Source organism: Oreochromis aureus, linkage group 1 (genome assembly GCF_013358895.1).
Source record: "Oreochromis aureus strain Israel breed Guangdong linkage group 1, ZZ_aureus, whole genome shotgun sequence".
Lineage (NCBI taxonomy): Eukaryota > Metazoa > Chordata > Actinopteri > Cichliformes > Cichlidae > Oreochromis > Oreochromis aureus.
In genome coordinates this window covers 35,545,308-35,559,167 of record NC_052942.1, presented here as the reverse complement: position 1 = coordinate 35,559,167, position 13,860 = coordinate 35,545,308, and the positions used below count along the sequence as shown (strand labels likewise).

The 13,860-nt window shown below is 39.1% G+C and overlaps 1 protein-coding gene across 3 annotated transcripts; it reads left to right on the top strand.

The window, feature by feature from the left end:
* The first annotated feature begins 295 nt into the window (after positions 1 to 295).
* tdp1 (tyrosyl-DNA phosphodiesterase 1) lies at positions 296 to 13,043 on the top strand. 3 transcript variants are annotated; one of them, XM_039613182.1, is made up of 17 exons: positions 296 to 451; positions 2,430 to 3,023; positions 3,878 to 3,921; positions 5,304 to 5,359; positions 5,565 to 5,661; positions 5,788 to 5,822; positions 6,566 to 6,658; positions 6,951 to 7,121; positions 7,606 to 7,684; positions 7,876 to 8,052; positions 8,466 to 8,514; positions 8,692 to 8,758; positions 10,445 to 10,552; positions 10,907 to 11,009; positions 11,115 to 11,220; positions 11,479 to 11,579; positions 13,005 to 13,043. In XM_039613182.1, the coding sequence occupies exons 2-16, from the start codon at positions 2,432 to 2,434 to the stop codon at positions 11,550 to 11,552; spliced, it is 1,851 nt and encodes a 616-aa protein (XP_039469116.1). In that variant the 5' UTR covers positions 296 to 451; positions 2,430 to 2,431; the 3' UTR covers positions 11,553 to 11,579; positions 13,005 to 13,043. The 3 variants fall into 3 exon arrangements, with proteins under 3 accessions (XP_039469116.1, XP_039469120.1, XP_031602487.1); XM_039613186.1 differs by lacking the exon at positions 13,005 to 13,043 and adding an exon at positions 12,266 to 12,311; XM_031746627.2 differs by lacking the exon at positions 13,005 to 13,043 and having other exon boundaries at positions 11,479 to 11,702.
* The last annotated feature ends 817 nt before the right edge of the window (positions 13,044 to 13,860 follow it).

The window sequence follows — 13,860 nt, the reverse complement described above, 5'->3', positions numbered from 1 at the left end:
TTTTATCTGCACTTCATTTTTTTTGTATGGAAAGTCTTTAAACCAATCCACACTTGACAAATAAATAGGCATGAGTGACTTTTGCATTTCTGGATTGCAGTAACAGTAATTTTGCCACCTCAAACAAAACAGAACCATCTATACACAGTCACGGGTGAAAGGCGTATTCAGACAGGTTTTTATCGTTAACTAAGAAAAATTAATGAACCTCAAACAATCTTTGGTACCTACAACATGCATTACCTGTAACGCTTTTGCAGCTGAATTCGGTCTTTATGGCGGAACTAAAAGACAGAGCGCAAGTTTCCACACGGACTCGCACTGCTTGTGATTCTCCTGCACCGTGGTTTCTCTTTATGGATGTTTTCTGTAAAGTTTGTTAGCGGTGGATTGATAAGAGTCTGTTCTTCCAGCAGAAACAACCCGCGTCACTGCGCATTGATCTGATCCGGTAAAGCAAAGAGTGCATTCGTTCAGCACAGCAGTGCCGCTTTCAGCCACAGTCTGCACACCTCTGCACTGTTGATTCATAAATGCTGTCTTGCTTTCTCTGCTGTGTGAATTTATGCACTTATTCATTCTTATGCCAGCCAAATATTAAGTCTGGTCGTGGTGTTTTGCACGACTGCATGAGCCCTGCTTTTACCTGTGTTCAATACAACAGTGTGATCACAGGAAATGCACTCTCTGTACTGTTATTTATTTATGTTTTCTTTTTTTAATTTGTCTCTATTTACAGTACTGTATATCAATTTTGGACCCACCCCTCGTTTTTTTTAATCTTCATTATTATTAGTATTATTTATATTTTGCTAGTGAGATGGGAAATAGGTAGAGCGATTAACTGAAACACGTGGAAGCATACATGTAAATGCAGCGTATAAGGCAGCAGCGGAGTTTGTAAAATCTAATGAGCGTGAAGGTTTTTTATTCTTCTATCTTAATTCTTCAGCACACCCTGAACTCTTTCAGCAAGCGTTCTTGTCTTTTCTTTAAGCAGTCTTCAGGAACAAACACTCAAAGCTCTTCTTTTGATGTTGGCTGCATTTTGTTCTATTTTCTCTCAATTTGATCCCACACTGCTTCAATAATGTTGAGGTCCAGGCTCTAGGAAGGGTAATTCAGGTCCTTTATTGTGTGTTTTCATATCCAGGTATACTTTTACTGTAGTGTACTGACAGTGTGTTTAGGATCATTGTCATGCTGAACAAAAAGAAGCTGATGTGGATTGAAATCTGATGGTATTTTTCTCTGCTCATAATTCCATCCACGTTGACAAGATACCCGACACTACTGGAATGCTGCTGGAATGCTGCCTCAAACCACTACTGAGCCTCCACTGTGTTTTACAGATGGCTGTAGATACTCACTGACTTCTTCTCTACACAGACCTGCTGCCACTGATTTTCAGTACAGTTCCTGTGTAATTTTTTTTTTTCTTCCCATTTCCCTTCCCTGGCTTCGTGACAGCCACCCTTCGACTGAGACCATTTATGATCAGGCTGAAGTGAACACAGTGAATACTAGATGGTTCATCCAAGGGTCCAGATACATTTCTCGGTGCCTGTGTCTGGCCTTTTTCTGTTTTTCCTGTTTTTTTTAAGGGATTTATTTTTAGATACTGTTCATCTACTGCAAATAGAATTATAGACCTGCTACTTCTTCTTTTATCCTCCCCTTGTCCAGTTTCCTCATTTTTCTTTAAGAACACTCTGCACACTATGCTGAGATTTCCCAGGTTTTTGGGTAATAGTTCTTTGGAATAGTTCTTGTTCATGAAATAATACTATTTCATGCCTGTCAAGCTGCTATCTTTGGCATTTTTTTTTATAGATTAAACTAAAGAAATGGGAGTAAATTCTGTGTTTTTGTGAATAGGTGGCAGTAACAAAGTGCTGAAAGATACTGTTTAATATTTGTTCTATTGCTAAGTTGTTTGTGATGTGTAGATACAGCATTCGCTCATTCCTTAAATTATGTGCTCTTATGTGATTAAGTGACTCATGGGTCAGTGGCTTAACCATTCCTCTAAACATGGTCAGGTACAAAGACTGGATGAAGAAGGGTGAAAAAGAAAAACTTTAAAACACCTTTAGAGAGTCTGGAGAAGTATTGCTCAATTTGTAAAAAATTAAAAGGGAGTTTGGCTCCATTGGAAGCAAAATATAAAGAAATGAGGGATGGCTCAAGAATTTTGCCCAGTAGTGTAGATAAGGCAAATTAAAGACTCTTGCTCAGTTGCAAACCATTGTCATTGTCAGTAATGATTCCCACTAGATTTCTAAAATTCTTTAAGCTTCACTTGAAATCGTATAATTACTGCCAATTTCATAGATTATATGTTTATAAAGGAAGATCAAAGGGGATGTTTCAGCTATTTGTGTCTCTGTGTGTGACATAGACTTGACTTCTCTGTTTTTATGATTCAGGCATGTCTCAGGACAGTCAGCACGGCAAGTGGACCATCTCCAGCAGTGATGATGATAACGATGAGGCTCTTCCTCCTTCAGGGACTGCAACATCTGGTTCCCGTCAACCCACTGAGTCCAGTCACAGTTCCTACCGATCTGCTACTCCATCACCACCCGTGGAGGTGAAGCCAGAGCCGGCCAAACCACCAGTGTCCTCTCTCGCTGTTGGCTCAGAAGCCAGGCAGTCAGCCGCTAAGAACCAGTTAAACCCAGTGAAGTATGAAACCAGTCCTTCACTGGCTGGAAAACGCAAGAAAGTGGCGTCAGATAGCACGGGCTGGGCTCTCTCTGATAGTGATGAAGATGATGGAGAGGTGAAGGGGAAGAGTCTGAGTGACTTGCCAAAGAAGGTGCCTCCAAACCCCAAAACAAAGAAGCCAAAGGTGGAGAGCGAGCGTCCTCCAAGTCCTCACGGCCGACTTTACTACATCGATGAGCCCGATGACTTCTTTGAGTCCTGTCTTCCTCCACTAAATGACACCTACAGGTTTTACCTCAACAAAGTCACAGGACTGGAAAAGAAGTACAACAGTGGCGCTCTGCATATCCGGGGTGAGTTTAGAAAGAACAAAGCTTCAGACACTGGTGAAGAGACAGGGTACCGGTTAGAGCTTTAAACCAGCACGGAAAGTCTTTTTTTATTTCATTTTAAGCTCTTCACCTAAGAGCTTATGTGATTGGTTTGTTTTTCCTCTCTGTTCCTTAGCAGGTTTACTCAGACAGTTATGGATTGATTTGAAAAAGTTTAGGAGAGGATGCAATAATTTTTGAACCTTTCTTTACCATGGTATTTTTTTTCATATACATATCAAATGGAAATAGGAAAAATTAAAAACCATTGTCTCGATATTTTCAATGACATAATCACAAACTAATCCACAACCACATACTTCTGGACCCAAGGACTTAGTTCTTGCATTCTGTGGTGAGAATTTCATGGCTGCGTGGCAGTATGTAGACTCAAACTGCTCTTGTTTGTGTGTCAGTACCAATTCACAAAAATGACCATCTCAAAGCACTTTATCCTTTGTGTTGAAGGCCTTAGAGTAATGTAGCGAGAAGTCCAGTTATCCCATTTCAGCAGTCATTTGCAAACATCAGGGAGATAAAACATCTTCCCTTTTTAAAAGGAAGCAACATCTGGCAGACCCAAGAGAGCAGCCATCTGCTAAATGACAAATTCTTTGTCAAAGACACAACAAACAATGCTTCGAGCAAAGAAAAACAACAAAAAAGGGAAACTGGCAGTTATATTTGCCATTTGCGGCTCAACTCGTGAAACAAAGGTTTTAGTTTCAGTTCCCCTGGTTTTGTGATTTCCCCTTGGAAATGTCTCTGCTGCAACCTCCTCACGCTTAATGCTTTAGTTTTAACTTATAATCCCAACTTTCTTTTCTTTTATTTAGACATTCTTTCCCCATTATTTGGCACCTTGAAAGAATCGGTTCAAGTGAGTAAAACTAAATATTTCCTTCTTTTTTTTCCACAGATGTTTTTATTTTAAACAACAGTGATAAAACAAACAAACAAAAAGCAACAACGATCTATCCCTGATGGCTCACACATGGCAATCCACTTTCTCAAAGGAAAAAGTCCACTCAGAAAAAAGGGCAACAAACGAAAAAAATGCATGTCTGCTTGACTTCCTGTTAAATTCAAATCTCCTACAAAACTCCAAAAAAGCCCCAAAAACATTTTTTAAAAATTGTTTACCTTTCTGTACATATGTTATTCTTTCTAGTGAAAGGTTGGAAATCATTTCTCTCATCCACTATGCTCAGACTGAGATTACTGGGCTTCAGAACAATTTTACCCCTGTGTATTTTCCAAATCACTTTTCCTTGACCTCAGTGGAAAATGAAGTCCAGGGAAGATGTGTGGAGGAGAATTCATAAGGAGTTGGGGGAAAAAACAACTGTGGTGGTCAGAGAATCCAACTGCGCTTAAAAAAGGCTGCTTAATAATATGACAGTAGATATTGTGGGAGAAATAGGCTATAAAGTGAAATGAAATGTTTGCCACGTTGAGATTATTTGCTCATCCTGTCCACTCATGTTTTCACATCCCAGTGGGATGGTTCCGGTGTAACTCCTGTTTTTATTAAAGCTTCCTGTGACTGAAGTCTGAAGTCAAAATACTGCACTGCATTAGCTGAGGGCAGAACTAATGCATTTTAAATATAATAGAAAATATATCTTATTATTATATACAAAAATCTACGCTCTTGACGCAAGATCACAACTTGTTGAGAAGCAGATTTTATTACAGCAGCTTAATGTTCACCTGTGGGTTTAACAGGTTTAACAGGATTAAAACGTATCAGCAGTTTATGAACGAAACTGAAAACACACTATTAATTTCCATCTAGGTCACCAACATAACTTATCAGTCATGCTGGTGACTGATGGTAAATTGTGAAATGACGTTATCCTCTATCCTTTCATAAGCGATGGTCCAGTGTGTTCTTTGCCTAAGGAGCTGATAAAGGAGGCGTTGATGCACATTTCTTAAGCTCTTAGAAAATGCAACTGGCTCTTAATGCCTTCAGATGTATGCCTCATGTAACTCAGTTAGGATCCTTCCTAAACAAACCCAATTAGCCAACCACAGCCCAGGTCTCCAGACTGTGTATGCAGTAATTCATCATGGAGATGAAATATGTGGTAAACAGCAGCTGTTGGATGGGTTACAATGAAACATGCGACAGATCCCTAAGGATGAATTTGATGACTTTACTTTTCATGTGTCAGGTGAATAACTTGGGTCATTGCAAAGAAGTAAAAGTACGGCTATAAACTCCCATTAATACGGGTCCACTCTCTTTCTTTATAGTTTAACTATTGCTTTGATATTGCCTGGATGGTGAAGCAGTACCCATCAGAGTTTAGGTAAGATCTGCTTCTTCTTTCCTGTCACTGTACTATAGCTCCCAGATCTCAGGTCTGATGATGTCCATATTAAAAAAAATGTTATTAAATTAAAAATCACAGTAAAATGAGAGAAATGAGTCAGAACATTGAGCAGTGAAAAGTACACTGGGGTGGAGGAAGGTCATGGTGCAGGGAAAGCTAAACTCTGTGTTTATGTTTTCAGGGATCGCCCAGTTCTGATCGTACATGGTGATAAGAGGGAGGCCAAAGCTCGACTCATCCAGCAGGCTCAGCCCTTTCCACATGTGCGCTTCTGCCAGGTACAGGCTGGCCCACACAGGAAACAGCTGTTTATCAAAGGGAAATGGTTGATATTATGTCCACTTTGGATTGCCGTTTAGGTTGAGCTAATGTTTTTATTTGTAATCATTTTTTAATTTTTGCAGGCCAAGCTGGACATTGCTTTTGGAACTCACCATACGTAAGCATTGTTGATGTCTAAAAGGTGTGCTGAGAGCAAGCTAAAGCCTTAGGCTTTGGTTCACACATCTACACTCCATTTCAAACTTTTTTTTCCAACTCTTGGCTTTGTATAATGTCATAGACAGAGGATATAGAAGCTATCTTGGCCACACAGATCTGGTTGTAAGCACAGAAGCCCCACACACCTGCTGTGCTTTTGTTTGTGAGGAAAAATCAATACGAAGAAAGTTGTTTTAAAGAGGAAAGAGCTAAAACTGTTTGTTTCATACACAAAATGAATGTGACTCATGCAAAGCTACCTTGGTCATGCAAAGCTACCCTAGAAGAATAAAATGAAAATGTAAGTATAAAAATACAGATGGAAATGAGCAAAAAAGTCTATTTAAATTTATTGACTACAAACTAGCATGTCTGTTATGTAACCATATCAGGCTTTGCATCATTCTTGTCAAAAATGGTATTAAATTCTATTCTATGTGGTATTAAAAGCTCTTTGATAAACACTGTAGTAAAGATGGTGTGAGATATGATGCTGTGAAGGACTGATAAAGTCATACAGAAAAAAAAAACTAAGCCATTGCTGGTGAAAGTGGTTTTACAAGCTACTTAATCAGGGCGTGACTTTTCACAAGACTGTATACAGTCCATTGAAACTATGTTTACGTTTGTATGATCCACATTGCAGATATTACAGGCCTTTTAGCTTGCTCTTTGTTGTATTGTATTGCTGTGTGTCATCAGGAAAATGATGTTGCTGTGGTATGAGGAAGGCTTCAGAGTCATCATTTTGACCTCTAATCTCATCAGAGCTGACTGGTACCAGAAAACACAAGGGTACGTCTATTCTTTATTTATTGTTGTCGTCGTGGTTTGTTTGTCTGTTATCAAGGACATGGGAAGACTACCAAGCCAGATTTGATGCAGCTTGGTAGCAATGTGGTTTATCACCAGAAATAAAAAGAGCCTTTCTAGTTCAAGAAGGGTTTGGAGTCTGCAAGTTAGACTACTAGCCCTACTTCTTATGAGCCACTTTAAAAGTATAGAGACTCATAAATAATAATTATATTGTGATTAAATGTTTCGCTTGGTTTCGAAAATGTCCTTAAATCAGTTTTTTCCAACCTAGGATGTGGATGAGCCCTCTGTACCCTCGGTTACCAAAGGAAAGCAGTGCAAGCGCTGGTGAGTCGCCCACCTTCTTTAAGAGGGACCTGCTGGAGTATCTGGCATCGTACCGCGCTCCAGAACTTGAAGAGTGGATCCAGAGAATCAAAGAGCATGACCTGTCAGAGACTAGGTATACACAAGATGCTGTTCTGCATTTCATGGTAGTAACAAGTGGCTGTTGGAGTTACTGATGCCTTTTTACCAACTCAAAGCAGCCTGGGGTCTTTCTGCTCTGACCTCTAGCACCAACAAGGCTTTTTTTTTTTTCTTTTTTTTTTTTTTGAATAAAACTGCCAGTCACTAGATATTTTTTTTTTCATTTTAGGATCATTCTATATAAAGCTGAAAGAGGTTGCTATGTGGGAAAATCCTAGTAGAGTAGCAGTTTGTGAAATAAATGAAATGAAGTGGCTGGGGAGTATAAGTCTAACTTTTATTATAGGTGGTTTAAGTTTTGGTTTCTGTAACAAAGAAGCTTCCTAGCTCTGACAATGTATCTGATCTCATCTTATCTCATCTTATCTTATTTTTCAAGATGCAAAGAGACAGGACAATATAATCAGTGCAATAACGCCCGGATTACAGCTTGTTCTACCTTTGTTTTCTGTTGTCAGAGTATATTTAGTTGGCTCGACCCCAGGAAGATATGTAGGTTCAGATATGGAGCGCTGGGGCCACCTGAGGCTGAGGAAGGTAAAGATTTCCCTTCAACTTTACTGTGTGACTATATCACCACTGAGGTGTTGCTTTTAAAAAGGTGTTTTATAATATATATAATATAGATAATTTACTGCAAAATGCAAGTGATTAGAAGGAAAATGGCTAAAATATGCAAAACATATGACTGGATTTTCCCTTCTTCTGTTTGTTTGTTTGTTTTTAAGCTGTTGTACGAGCACACAAATCCCATTCCTGGCGAGGAAAGGTGGCCAGTGATTGGCCAGTTTTCCAGCATCGGCTCTATGGGATTGGATAAATCTAAGTGGTTGGCGGGGGAATTTCAGCGCACCCTGACCACACTAGGAAAATCCTCTCTTCGCCCAGACCCTCCTATGCACTTGGTCTGTCCAACTACAACAAAGATAATGCTGTTTGCTGCATGATCAGATTTAAAAGAACTGTCTGCTGGTGTAGTCACTGAGTTTATTAAGACGGGAAACTTTTTCACTCAGGTTTTCAGACTTTTTCTTCTTATACATTTGAAAACTTTAGCACTAAGTAATCAATCAAGCAGCTGCCCACTTTGTATATATTCAGGGTTTTGTTGTTTCACTCTTACTTCCTTGTATTAGAAAACTTTCAGAAGATATTTCTTCAGCTTGCATTATTGAGCCACCTAGCTCATTTTATGACTCTTGTGTTCTTTAGCATTAATAATTACTAGGCAATTGCTATGTTTGACCACAGTTTATTAAAAGTTACAAAGCTCTATATTTCTAAAGAAAAATGTTTTTAATATGACCTTCTTTTGCAGCTTTATCCATCAGTAGAAGATGTGAGGATGAGTTTAGAGGGATATCCAGGTAAATATTCTTTTTACTCACATTTGAAATTGTATTAAATCTGTATAAATCATTTAAATAACAAAACGTTTTCAGAATTCGTTTAATTTTGGTACTTTCAATTTGTTTTTGTGTTTCTAATAATTCTGTTTTTGTTATTGTGAATTTACTTGTAATATAAACATTTTTGTCCTCCAGCTGGAGGCTCTCTTCCCTACAGTATCCAGACAGCTCAGAAACAACTTTGGCTCCATTCTTACTTTCAGTAAGTTCTACCAAAGCAAAATTCAGTCCTGCTGTTATGGCACGGCAGTAATCAGTCACTTCCAGTGTGCAAGTATGATTGCCACATCTGTTTTTAACACAGAATCTTTCAGGTTGATCACAAATCAGAACAAATCAGTAAATAAAAGCAAAAAAACAAACACTGCTCAGAAGAATCAGAGAAGTTCAGGAGCACCAGAAGGAAAGCAAATAGTGCAGCTGATTCCAAATAACACACTGCACATACCAGTTTAAATAAACAGTTGGCTTGGACTAATGAATTATCTAAGATTATCAGCTTGTATCTAATTTCAGTGTGCATATGGGACCACAATTTATTACTGTAGCACAAACACAACAGATGGCAACTAAAGTGTTGAAGAACATCGGGGAGAAATTAAAACAGATGAACTGACTGAGGTGCTTAAAATAAGTTTTAATAATTCAACATTACTAAACCCTTTAAACAAATGAGAAACATTTAAACCCAATATTTGATCTAAAGAGGTGCTCAGTACTGCACACAAATCATAATCTTGAAGTTGGGGTTAGTCTGACATTTGGTAGTGGAAAAGTTTTTTTTAGTTGAGATTTTAATGAGGTGGAAAGCCTGAAGTCTAGAAGTTTCAGAGCTGCTGCTGAGCAGCTGTACTTTAAGAGCAGTGATCAGCTAACACAGCTAAATGACCAGAGTTATAGTGTTTTTTTTTTAGGTCTAGCAGAAATGCTGGGATTTACCTATTAAGCCAATTATTGAGATGTGAGAAAATGTATTTAGATTAGTCAAAGGAGTTTGCAAAGAAAAGCGTCTGGACTTCTTTGAGTTGCTTGAAGACGTTTCACCTCTCATCCGAGCTTCTTCAGTTCTAGGTCAAATGGCCGAGTCCCAGATTTAAACCCAGTGGGAGTATCCCCAAAGAGGGACAAAGGACCCCCTGGTGATCCTCTAATCACATGCGCCAAGGTGTGAAAGCGGGTGTGGTACCTAATCAGCCAGGGTTTCGGGTGAGCTCATTGTGAAATGAGCTCCTTTGTCCCTCTTTGGGGGGATACTCCCACTGGGTTTAAATCTGGGACTCTCGGCCATTTGACCTTAGAACTGAAGAAGCTTCTCGGATGAGAGGTGAAACATCTTCAAGCAACTCAAAGAAGTCCAGACGCTTTTCTTTGCAAACTCCTTTGACTACTATGACCTGGATGACTGAGAACCTTCACAGATGTATTTAGATTACCTGACCCAGAACAAGTAGCCATAACGTAACATTCCCAAAACAGGGAAAACATTGAAGTGATGGCCACATATGGCTTGCTCTGTTATCTCCTGGGTTATATTTGACATCCAGGAGTCCGTGTTATTCCGTGCATGAGGTGGGCTGTAACTAGGCCTTGGCTTTTGCTTCTAGGCATTCTCTGTATGTTTTAGAGCAGTGGTCCCTACAGTCTTTTGGACCACGGACCGGTTTATGTCCAACAGTATTTTCATGGACCGGCCTTTAAGGTGTCGCGGATAAATACAACAAAATAAAACCTGTTCCAGTACCAAAAAAAAGAAGATTTATTCGTAACACATGGGAAAAGACCCAGGAAAACCAAGTTAACGATAAAAACGGTTTAAAAACATAACGCTAAAAACTAATAAAAGTGGATTTTAAGTGATCCGTGGATTCTTGTGTGTGGTTGTTTTTAGCCGCTGGAAGGCAGAAGCAACAGGGAGGAGTCACGCCATGCCACATATCAAGACATACATGAGGGCATCTCCAGATTTCTCTCAGCTTGCCTGGTTCCTTGTCACAAGGTTTGTGTTTGTGTGTGTCTTTGCATCTGTTCTTTTATTTCTCACATAGCATTTACTGCTAAAACAGGCAGAATTACATTTTCATGCAAGACTAGAAATACGCTTCTCTTGTGGGTTGTGGAATTAAGAGGTGTATGTTTTTATAGTTATCTTTTCCTGTGTTTATATAATTAGCAATACAACTTTGTGGTTGATAAAATTAGTTGTTCTATGTTTTCTGTAATCAGTGATAGCATATTCTTGTGTAATGGTTGCATCTTGTGTTGTATCATTGTGTTTGCCATTAGTCTGATCATTTCCTGGTCGCCTGAGCTGTAATAAAAAGATTCACTTTGTGTCTTTGGTGGGTTTCAGTGCTAATCTCTCCAAGGCAGCATGGGGTGCGCTGGAGAAGAACAACACTCAGATGATGGTGCGTTCGTACGAGCTGGGAGTCCTCTATCTGCCATCCGCCTTTGTAAGAGCAACATACTGTTTAATTGTGAAGAAAAAATTTTCTATTGCCTTTATCATTATTATAAAAGACCTGATGTGTACTAATATGATGGATGTCTCCCTACAGGGCATGAAGACATTCTCTGTTGACAAAAATCCATTTCCGGTCTCTGCGTCCTTCTCGGGTTTCCCTGTGCCGTTCGATCTCCCCCCTACATCCTACACTACTAAAGGTACAGGGTGTTTGCTGGCTTTGGAACCAGACTCCAGGAACTGTAGTTTTCAATACTTCAACGTTGACTTATTTTTTTTAAGTCCTAGAGGTTTTCGTGTGTTTTCATCCACATTAATAGTTTCTGAAAACGCTATCAGTGTGGATCTAGCACCCACCAGTCCTGGCTCTATGTCCAGCATAATGTTCCTTTTTATCTGGTAAATCAAAGTATCAACACTTTGAATTTTACTTTACTCTTTTCTTTCTTTGCTCTTAGATCAGCCTTGGATCTGGAACATTCCTTACAGCCAGGCTCCCGACACACATGGCAACATCTGGGTTCCCTCCTGATCACACGCACACACGTCTCGTTTGAAGGTCTGCTGTCTGTACCTGTTAGTTACTGTGTTTAGTTGTTAGTGGTCATTAACATTTTTCTAAATATTTTTATACTGTACCATATACTCTTCTACCAGTAAATAAAATATTGTTAGATTTGTGTATTTGCAATGTCAGTTGTTGTTTTTTCAGCGTTAGAATAAAATTTAAACATAAAAGGTTGCACCCAAATAGCTTGAGTTATAAATCTTCATATGTAATTCCAATCTAGAATCCCAGGAGAGGTCTGATGTGATCTTATTTTGGCATAATGGTGGACGGTTCTGTGTAAATTTACTTGATTTAAAGTGACAGCTCTGTATGAAACACCCCTTTTAAGTGAAACCTGCTGCACAGATTCATAAATGTTCAAGACATAAGTTTGTTTGCTTCTTAATATCATAAAGGATACAGCTTGTATAGGATTTGGGGAGAACATTAATGGCTAACCACAGATCTGCACGCATTCCTATTCTTGGTGGTCGGGATTTACAGAACTTTGTGTGTTTTTTGCTATCAGGTTAATGATTATATCCATATATGTACCCCTTGGGGTAAATTAATTACTGATTAAGCAGACTGAAAGAGCCACAACCATTTTTTCCCTCTTTAACTTGGGTAAATTAATCTCAGCAAGATGCAACTATTCATTGCTGTCTGAATACCCTTTTTTTTTCTTAACCTAGCTTCAACAGCTCTTTCCAACATCTTCTCATCATCTTCATCCCGCCATAAATACTACAGCTCTGCACATCATCCTTGTTCTTAAAAATCAGTACCAGTACACTTCTTCTCCATTCCTGGGGAAGAAGTGTCTTGGGGAGTGAGGCATCTTCTCACTCTCCAAGATTGTGTTAAGTGATCTGGTCAAAGATGTCTGCTCTCTCTTCAAGACATCTCAATACCTCCACAGGTATGTCACCTGGACCAAGTGCCTTTCTACTCTTCATATCTGCCCTTCTTACTAATTCTCTATAATTCCCGATCCTTTGTCCAGGCTTCTCTCTCTCTTTCTCTCTCGATTTCTTCATTCATAAGCTCCTCAGAGTACTCCTTCCATCTTCTCAAGACACTCTCTTCATTTGTTAGTACATTTCCATCTCTATTAGGCTGTACATCCTTTCCAGTTCAATCTTTCTGCTTAGTCTGTAGATCCATGTTCTTTATATTTGTAATAAGTTTCCTAAATAAGTTAATGCATACACTACACCTGTAAATTCACACAATGAGCATCTGGTATGAATTAGGAGTTAAATTAGGAGTCAGTGTATAAAAAGTTATTTTACAGTTTAGAAATAATTGCAGTTGGGAATGTAAACATTGGGATGTACTCTCTAGTATGTAAACAGAACAAGAAGCAAGATTATACTTTCAGCTTCTATTGGGTTTCAAATTTCATCTACATTTTTTGTCTGCTTCCTTTAGGGGTCGCCACAGTGGATCAGCTATTTCCACCCTATCCCTAGCGTTCTCCTCTGTCACATCAGACTACATCCTTCACTACATCCATGAACCTGCCCTGTAGTCATCCTCTTCTTTCTCCTGCTGCCTGGCAGCTCCACCTTCAGCATCTCTTTTATCCAGTTTATTCATTCTTCCTGCTCTGCACATGTTCAAGGCATCTCAGCCTTGCCTCTTTAACTTTGTCTCCAAGCAGCTCAACCTGTCAGTCTGACATACTCATTTCTAATTTTGTCCCTCCCAATCACTCCAAGGGAAAACCTTAGCATCTATAACTCCTCCCACCTGACTTTTTGTTAGTGGTACTGTCTCCAAACCATACATCATAGCAGCTCTCATTACCATCTTGTAAACCTTCCCTTTCACTCTTGCTGCTATTCTTCTGTCTACACCCACTCCACCCTGCCTGCACTCTATTCTTCACCTATCTTGTGGACTGTCTGTTGCTTGGTTTTATGTTTACAGAGATTAATAAAGTTACTGGTTAAACTACATAACAAAGGGGGAAAAATAGCATAACTTCTAACCCAAGTGAAGGTGCACGAGAGTAAATCTAAGTGCAGTTCTTAAATAAGTGTGACATGTACTGCAATGAAGGATGTAAAACAAAGAAAAGGGGAATCTAAAACTACACAAACAACAATGAAAAGTAATAAATTTAGTGAGTGTAAAAAAAGTAGAACAAATGGGTAAACTGGCTCTGAAACTGTTTAGAACAATATCCAAAAATATATGTCAGACCAAATTATTAGAAACATCCCACAGCACTGCTTCCAAGCAACAGCTCGCTGCCACTGGATCATATCTGCAGCCTGGTGTC

Excerpts from the sequence above, each read along its gene's own strand:
- tdp1 (XM_039613182.1), top strand. The coding sequence starts at position 2,432 with ATGTCTCAGGACAGTCAGCACGGCAAGTGGACCATCTCCAGCAGTGAT. Across the intron at positions 7,685-7,875 it reads GCCACCTGAGGCTGAGGAAG|CTGTTGTACGAGCACACAAA; the intron begins GTAAAGATTTCC and ends TTTGTTTTTAAG. Across the intron at positions 8,759-10,444 it reads TGGCTCCATTCTTACTTTCA|CCGCTGGAAGGCAGAAGCAA; the intron begins GTAAGTTCTACC and ends GGTTGTTTTTAG.